The following is a 9,173-nucleotide window of genomic DNA, read 5'->3' as shown; positions in this document are numbered from 1 at the left end:
TAGAATGACCATCATTGTGTGACTCCTCAAGAGCCAAACGATGACCGCGCTCTTCCTCAAGCGCGTTAGAGAGATCTGATATCTCATCGGCATAGTCCCGACCATGCCCCTCCATCTTAGAGATGGTTTCTTCGTGAGCCTCGATCATGTCATTGGCTTCACCAAGTTGTTCCAAGAGAACAACAAAGTGCTTCTTGGATTTACCCTTGAGCTTACTCATAAAAGACCCAAATTCATTTTCCTCCTCATTAGACCCCTCACTTTCATCAATGCAATCCGTCAAAGAAGGATTAGTAATGATGGTAGTTTTGATGTTGGGGGTTACCTTGTTGGTGGCTTTAGCCATGAGGCACTTGGCGGTGATATTCTCATTGGGTGAGTCTAAGAGGGACACCCGTGGAGTTGTCGCAATGGCAACGAAGGCCATGGAAACTGACTCACCATCTTCTTCATCATCATCATCCTCATTGTACTCTTCTTGTGCCACCAACCCCTTGGGAGGAGTCTTCTTGGTGATGTTGCTCTTGTTGAGGAAGGACTTGGCCTTGTCTTTTTGGATGAGCTTGCCACCATTGTCTTCCCTCTTCTCATATGGGCACTCCACAACAAAATGGCTCACATTGCCACAATTATACCAAGTCCTCACACATTGCTTGCCCTTCGCAACACTTGAGTTGTTCTTGTTGAAGTTGGGCCTTAAGTTCTTCTTGCTCCAAAATTGCCTTGAAGCGAGAGCCATGTGCTCATGATAAGCATATTTCGTATCTTCGGGGTTGCTTTGCTCTTCTTCCTCTACGTCCTCTTCTTCCATACTAGCCTTGGCCTTCAAGGCAAGGTTGGGCTTCTTTGCTCTTTGAGAACGCAACACCGCATTATCGGCGGTCTTGTCCAAGATCCTCATTGCCACAATGTCATCCAACACTTCACTTGAGGACAAGGTGTGGAAGTCCGGCCTTTGACGGATGATGGAGGACATGGCCTTGTGGTAAGGCATCATGGCCTTAAGGAACTTGCGCTTGATCCAACTGTCATCTGTATCCTTGCTACCATGATCTCGGAGTGAGACCGCGAGAGTGGTTAACCTCCGGTAAAGCTCACGAGGTTCTTCATCTTCATTCATTGCAAACTCATCGGCTTCATCTTGCACCACTTCATAGTTGGAGCGTTGAATGCTTGCGCTTCCCTTGTAAATGGAAACAACATGGTGACATGCTTCCTTGGCCACAGTGAAAGGTCGGAGATGCACAATATATTCGAATGGAATTGCATCTTGGATGATGAAGAGAGCATTCTCGTTGAATTGATGATCCGCGGCTTCTCTCGGGGTGAAGTCACTTGGGTCATGCGGATAGAAACCTTGCTCAATGATTCTCCAAAGATTAGTATTAACATGATTTAAATGACGTTTAAAGTGATAGTCCCAAGAGTCAAAATCCTCATTTTTCACAATCTTAGGAGGAGGACCAACATGATTCAAATGAGTGGAGGGAACCGGTCCTCCATAAGTAAGTGGAGGTTCAACATTGGCAAAGATGCCACTACCATTTCTACCACTAGATAAAGGAACTTTGTCACTAGTAGCTCCCCCCTTGTCGGAGTTAGCATCCGTCACCTTGTTAGCGGGATCACCCACTTTCATAGCTGCGGTGGATAATTTAAGGCCTTCTAAGAACTTGTTAAACATGCTTTCAACCTCGGTCGTCATGGAGGTTTTCAATGTGTCCAAAGCCACGTTGAACTCCTCACGAGAGACCGCGGTTCCCCCATCGGCCGTAGACGAGAACGGATTCACACCGGAGTGCTCCTCCCCACCGTCTACGCTGTTAACCATACTCTTCGGACGGCAAAGTCCTTAATAAAGAGACGAGGCTCTGATACCAATTGAAAGGATCGATATAGTTGACTAGAGGGGGGGTGAATAGTCAACTAACAATTTTTAGCTTTTCTTTACCAAATTAAACTTTGCATCAAAGTAGGTTGTCTAGATATGCAACTAGGTGAGCAACCTATATGATGCAACAACAACAAGCACACAAGCAAGCAAGGGATAGAACACAAAATAAGCTTGCACAAGTAAAGGTGAGAGATAACCAAAAGTGGAGTCGATGGAGACGAGGATGTGTTACCGAAGTTCCTTCCCTTTGAGGGGAAGTACGTCTCCGTTGGAGTAGTGTGGAGGCACAATGCTCTCCAAGAAGCCACTAGGGCCACCGTATTCTCCTCACGCCCTCACACAATGTGAGATGCCGTGATTCCACTATTGGTGCCCTTGGAGGTGGCGACCGAACCTTTACAAACAAGGTTAGGGCAATCTCTACAACTTAATTGGAGGCTCCCAACGACACCACGAAGCTTCACCATAATGGACTATGGCTCCGCAGTGACCTCAACCGCCTAGGGTGCTCAAACACCCCAGAGTAACAAGATCCGCAAGGGATTAGTGGGGGAATCAAATTCCTCTTGGTGGAAGTGTAGATCGAGGCCTTCTCAACCAATCCCTAGAGGATCAATAAGTTTGATTGGCTAGGGAAAGAGATCGGGCGAAAATGGAGCTTAGAGCAACAATGAAGCTTAGGGATGGAAGAGGTGATCAACTCGGAGAAGAAGACTCCCCTTATATAATGATAGGATAAATCCAATCGTTACCCACTTACCCAGTCCGCGACATGCGGTACTACCGCACCAGACATGTGGTACTACCGCAAGGGCCTGCGATACTACCGTGGGGCACTAGGGTACTACCGCTTGCACGGCAGGAGCTAGACCAGCCCTGTTGCGTTGAAGTAAAGAGTGGTAGAACCACCGGAGCGGTACTACCGCAAGGCAGGGTTTGTCTGGGCTGGGAACGCACGGACGAATAAAAATACATCAGTGGCTACTTCCGCTGAGTTTCGATCTGTGCAAAAATCCGACACAGTACTACCGCATACCGGGAGCGGTACTACCGCGTAGGGCGTAGATGTGAAAAATCACATCCACCCCTACTTCCGCTCGTGCTGCTGTGCCCGGCCCGAGGCCACGGTACTACCACGCCCGGGGAGCGGTACTACCGCAAGGGCCTGCCGTACTACCGCGTCCCCGGCCGGTACTACCGTGGGCCTCTATGGTACTACCGCTCCCATGAGCAGTACTATCGCATATCACAGCACAACAATCACTAGGAGTCCTTCATTTTGCAGAGATACGGATAAACGATGGTTGCTCCAAAGAGGCAAAGAAAAGGTGGTGCAAAAAGAAATAAACGTGTACGTGATGATTCCGCCCAAACCTTTCCAAAGCGGCTTTCCTACGATTCAAACCCATCGAAAAGAAACGTAGAGAAAACTCCGTCTTCACTAGACTCCGAGGGGCAACGAATCATATTGTGCCTAAACATGAGATATTTAAAACGCTTAATGCATACAATTAGTCCGCAAAAGCATTGTCATCAATCACCAAAACCATATAGGGTGAAATATGCCCTTACACCCACAATATAAATGATTACAAATACATAACTTACTACTAGACTGTCATCAAATTGGGTTGAGTGTATCTGGTGCTACAATCTCCCAATGATTGCACCTAAAGGTCTTAGGTGAATGATCCTTTGCGAGTTGAAGATAGCGCCACATACGGATCCATTATGTAGCCCTTGTCATAACCTACAAAAGGTATGGAAGTTCGTTCCGTTAAAAACACGTTCATTATGGCAATTTCAGAGATTGTCCACGGTAAGAGGAAACACCTCCGTTATCCAGATTGCTCATTCGACAAACCTTTGCAACCGAGAATGGGCTGGAGAGGGTAACATCCGCTCCCGCCTCCTGGTTCTTATTAGTACTTGCAAGTTAATCAGATTGTCTTGCAACCAGCACAAACCTGCATACCAGAGCTGAGGCGGCTACAGCAAAAACCTGCACCAACACAGAGCATTTGCAACTGCTGCAGCAAGAACCACTTTCACACCGTAGGAGTCTACAGGCACAAAGTCTATATTCAACACGGTATATCACGCTTTAATCATTACAAACAAAGCAAATCTTGATTGGAAAATACTAAGGCTTAATTAGCTACTTGATCATCCAGCAACCAAAGTAGAGCAGCATATAACTCACCAGGCCTTCACAAGATTTATTGAGCTTGCCTACGCTGGTGGCCACGGTGGCGACACAGTCTCTGCCAGTTGGTTGTCAACGAACTGACCAACCAGGCGGAGCCACCAAACTCGCCACTTGGGGCTCGGAAAGAAGGTGATCAAACTCTCTCCAATAACCCTCAAGAAGGCCCCTGAGATCGCATTCTCCTTGTCCTCTTCGATGACCCCCATCTAGCGAAGCAGCACACTGGTGCAGCTCTGCATGATGCTACCAGGGATCGAGAACGTACATTATTTGTTTAACCAAATGACATTCGAAAGTAATTTTCTCCCACATGCCAGTGGGGTGCTCCTGCACTTCCAACTTTGCCTCGTCCTGCTTCATCTTCCTTCTCACAGTCTGTCTCCACCTGTTTTGAAACACCAGGATGAAATACTCATACAGCAGAAGAAAAACGAAAGCAAAGCCGAAACACGGTGACAAGTACAGATTTATTTAACTAATTAAACGTCTGGCCAAAATTTTGCGGCATGGAAGAAAGAAATAAAGTACTAGTAGCAAACTAAGAGGACGAACTGAAATGACCAAATGCTACCGATTCTGGTAGAGAACTTACAATTTTTGTGTAATGTTCGCAGGCCACGTTTCCGAATGGTACATTTCCATATTGTAAAAGGAAACTGGAACAATTGGGAAGCGCCTCGATGTCAGCTTCAATAATCATTCCAATGAATTTGCCAAAGCAGCATTCTAAACCTGCCAACGGATTGTCTCTATTGCCAAAGTTGCACAAAATACAGACCTCAACTTTGCGGAGGGCAGAGAGGTGTTGGATACCGAAATTGGGAGAACCATTCAGGCAATCCATCTGATGCACACGGAACTCCAGCTCCAGGTGCTCAAGCCTTGGCATTGATCCCTCTTCAAACTCCAGTGAGGTCCCACAATAAAGGAGTTCCAAATGGAAATATTTCAAATTGCTGAACCCATGAATGAGAATTCTTCCATCGGTGCCATTGAAAGTCTTTAGTTTGAGGATAAGCAAAGTTGGTATTGACCCAAGGATCCTAACATCTTCTGGCCTCACACTGGCGACATAGATTTCTAATTCTCTAAGATTGCAGAGCAAGCTCATCCAGTTTGGAACCTTGTCAATGAAACAGTATGTTATGTGAAGCTCCTGAAGGCTGCAGGGAGTAGTCGGACACCATGAGTCCAGTGACAGTGGAAAGTAAGTTTTGACAGCTAGGAAGTTCGAGCTTAGCTTGGATATATTTAGATGACGAAGGTTGCATGAAGATACTAATGTTCCCAAGTAACCGTGAAGGTCCTCAATTTGACCTGGTCCTTCCCACAATTCAAACATCCCCAGCTGTACTTTCAACCTCCACATCTTGGTTAGCTGGCTGAATTCTTCTAGTGGCTTCCCTTGTTCATAGGAGTGGACACCGAACGTCTCTAGCTCTTCCAAGCTTTGCATCTTACCAATCATTCCATCCGTAAATCTAATGTGGTAATGAACATTTAGACTGGCCAGCCATTGGAGGCTTGTAACAGCCAATGGCATTTCTAGAATTCTGGTATTTGTTATGTCCAGTGTTTCCAAATACTGCAGTTCTCCAATTTTTTGGGGGAGGAGCGTAACATTTGCAAGACTCAGATACTTCAGAAGAAGTAGCTTTTCAATATTTGCAACATGGTGCTCTTCTAACCACCAGCACTTTCCTAGGTCCAAGACACGAAGAACTGGGAAAGCCAATAAAGAAACTTGAGGGTCATGCGCATATATAATGAGCGACCGAACATGAGAGAGGATCGGGCTTGTTGATATGGCAACCTTTTCATTACTGGTATTCCCTATAATGAGCCTGCGGACTCTGTCATATGAATTGTGTCCATGCTCTACATCACTGAATTTAGTGACAAAATTCACTTCAGCAGCTATGCATGTGATAAAATCCAGAACTATATCATGGACTTGGCATGACTCTACCTGGCCCAATGTTGCACCAACCGGTTGGATCAAGCTTCTATTAATGAGCTCGTTAAAATAACTCTCACCTATTTCATATCGACTTCGCCCTTGTTTTTCATGAATGAATCCTTCAGCGACCCACATATGTATCAAATGTTGTTTCCAGATAGTAGAATCTTCTGGAAATATACTCAAGTACAACAAACAGGCTCTCAGATGGTGAGGAAGATCAAAGTAGCTGAAAGATAATATCTTTGTCATCTTATCAGCACCAGAATCCTTTGCAAGTGCAGAACCAATAGCAGCTAACACCCTCTTCCATTCATCTTCTGCATGCTGATCAGCCAACAAACTAGACACAGTAATAATAGCCAATGGTAGGCCAGAACATTTTCTTAATATGTCATTAGAGACTTTTTCCAGATGAGGATGGCATAAATCCTCAGGACCAAATGTTCTTCTAAAAAACAACCTTTTGGAGTCATCAAACGTAAGGGGTTCCATTTTATAAACATGACCACCACCTGAAGAACAACATGATGCAACTTCAGTATTACGTGTTGTAGTAATAATTCTACTCCCATGGTTATTATTATTCAATAATACAAGCCTGATAGTTTCCCATACGTCCGCGCTCCACACATCATCAATTACAACAAAGTACCTACAAAATGATTTTAACAAATATGTATTTAAATCCTGTGAAGCTAATTAGAAATTGCATAAAGCATTAGCATTAATTAAATGCAGCTAGATATTACTTAAGACTGTCAACAGAGTGATTGCAATTTTTAAACACTGAAGGTACAATACTTTTGTCTAATACTGTGTTTTATTCGACAACACATGATAAATTGTCAAGTGTTAGAATCCTGAAATATCACAGTCAAACCTAGTACCTAAATCAAGTAGCAGTTGTGTATTTATAGGGATGTCACCTCTAATAGTAACTAAAATCTTCATGTTGACTGCATTGTAGGAAGCACTTCCACTGTTTCGTGTACAAGCTTGGGTAAAGCAGAATTCTATTAGTTACCGGTCAATTTTAGTGGATACAGAAGTTTACATTACATGTTCCCAACTATAACAATTAATTAATCTGGTAAAATGACCTGAGATTGTAGCTCTAAATATGCATGTATTTGCAAGTTACAAAGAAAGATGAGCAATTCCTCTACAAAATCTTACGGCGAAATAAGCGAAATTGAGTGATGACAGTGGAGCACTGGCGGAGCTACGTACGAACAAAACAGTGCCATGGCCCGCCCAGCATGAGCCCAAAACACTAAAGTATAAGGGTAAAATTGGTCTACAAGGGTAAAAGTTTCAGGTGGCCTTTGGCTTGGCCCGCCCAGAAAATTCATTGTAGCTCCGCCACTGCAGTGGAGGCATGCAAACTGAACCGATAGGTGCAGCAGGAGTTGGCTAAACAGATGTGAATCTGTGCCCTCCAGCGGATCTCCTTGGAACAGCAGAACGATACACAAGACGCAAACCAAACAGATCGAAATCGATGAATCAGGTTTGACGACATAAATAAATAGTAATGTCGGGAAGAATGTTAAAGTTTTAAATGAAGAAGGATTACTAAGTTAGCGACAAAAAGTTATTGCTAAATTGCATCTTTGTTCATGACCTTTGCAACAACATATATTAAAAGTGAAGGCCCTTCTGGAAATAATATGTAGAAATCCTAGAAACAATCACATACATTATTTGTCTATTTTTCTTGGCAGTCACATGCATTATAATAGGTGAGCAGGATTACCTTTCGTTTTTAAGATGTTGCCTGAGTTTACTGATCAATTGTTGCACATCATCATCCGGTGGGCTGTCTGTGAACCCCACTCCTTGAGCAATATCTCTTAGAATCTTTCTCATATCAGGATTTCGAGAAACCGACACAAAAGCTGCACATGAAAATTGGCTTTCCAATGCATGATAGACTTGCTTTGCTAGAGTAGTCTTACCAAGACCGCCAGAACCAACAATAGACAGCACTTGAGGCTGCGTAGAAGTAGCCTCCCACTGAAACCAGTCGATGATATCGTCCTTAGGACCATCAATGCCGACAAGTTCATCAACCTCCGCGTAAAGCGCCGGCAGCCGGGGGTCAATGGCACAAGAGCTAATGCAAGGTGTTGGCCGGATAATATTATACCTCTTGTGCCTCTCGCTTGCCTCAGCCACACGGGCCTTGAGTTTACCTATCTCACTAGCAGCCTGATGGCGATGTTTGGGCTTCTTCAACATGTCAACGAACTTCTTGAGCATGGTACGCCCATCGGGCTCATGGTCGACATGAGCCACAAAGACATCAATGCAATCTTCCATGTCATAAGAAAGCTCACGGACATCATCCCGCCAAATTCTCATCGCAGGTTCGAGTTGTTCTTCATCCGCAAGCACCTCCAGTGCAGCCTTCATGCTGCGAAGCTCGTCTCCTATGAACTTGGCGTCACGGCGGACGCCTTGGAGCTTCCGGTGCTCGTCCAGCGGCAGCTTGAAGAGCTTGGACAGGAGGGGCTTCATCACCCCCGTGGAAACGGTGACAAGAGCAGCCTCCATGGGTCTCTCGCTGGCAAGCTTTCTTCTATGTGAGATTTCACAAGTGATGTGGTGGTTGCTTCAAGGTTTGTGTTTGTCTTCCAGTAAGGTCTCTGCTCCATCTAGTAAGGCACAAGCAACGCGCTTTTCAGCCCTTTTTCTGAGCAGAAATTGCGCCGAAAGCCCCTACCCAAAATATCATCTTCAGGTTTGGTGGAGCCGTACATGATTGTATTGATTCTTCCACTGACTTGACGACCGGACAGAGGAATACACATGCTGTTAGGCTTCTGATTAATGACTAAACAAAAGAACAGTGGCGCCACATCCTTGTCTTCCATTTGTGGTGGCCCAAAGATTTACTAGCAGAAAAGTCAAGCATTGGTTCCCCAGAGAAAAAATGCTCAAGGCGACACACCAATTTGATTCGATTGGATTCATCCATGCAAGTTGGGATAGCTCTCTGCGCTTTTAGGAAGCAGTGGAGCACCTTCCGGCCTACAAACGCGTCGATCCGAGTGGAGAAATTCAGTTTAATTAGGCAGAAGTGCAGCTTTTTGCGAGGAATACAT

The 9,173-nt window shown here is 44.9% G+C and overlaps 1 protein-coding gene across 7 annotated transcripts; it reads right to left on the bottom strand.

Moving 5' to 3' along the window:
* Positions 1–3,362: 3,362 nt before the first annotated feature.
* On the bottom strand, positions 3,363–9,126 carry LOC123175963 (disease resistance protein RGA5-like). Of its 7 annotated transcripts, none has more exons than XR_006488258.1 (5): positions 7,823–9,126; positions 4,696–6,718; positions 4,098–4,488; positions 3,728–3,957; positions 3,363–3,644 (listed from the first exon to the last, which is right to left on the bottom strand). XR_006488258.1 is itself a non-coding variant. In XM_044590403.1 (3 exons), the coding sequence occupies exons 1-3, from the start codon at positions 8,620–8,622 to the stop codon at positions 4,378–4,380; spliced, it is 2,934 nt and encodes a 977-aa protein (XP_044446338.1). In that variant the 5' UTR covers positions 8,623–9,126; the 3' UTR covers positions 3,363–4,377. The 7 variants fall into 7 exon arrangements, 1 of the variants encoding a protein (XP_044446338.1); XR_006488260.1 differs by having other exon boundaries at positions 3,759–3,957; XR_006488259.1 differs by having other exon boundaries at positions 3,728–3,896.
* Positions 9,127–9,173: the final 47 nt, after the last annotated feature.

Source organism: Triticum aestivum, unplaced genomic scaffold, assembly GCF_018294505.1.
Source record: "Triticum aestivum cultivar Chinese Spring unplaced genomic scaffold, IWGSC CS RefSeq v2.1 scaffold171413, whole genome shotgun sequence".
Lineage (NCBI taxonomy): Eukaryota > Viridiplantae > Streptophyta > Magnoliopsida > Poales > Poaceae > Triticum > Triticum aestivum.
The sequence above is the reverse complement of the archived record's forward strand: the minus strand, read 5'-3'. Positions and strand labels throughout refer to the sequence as shown.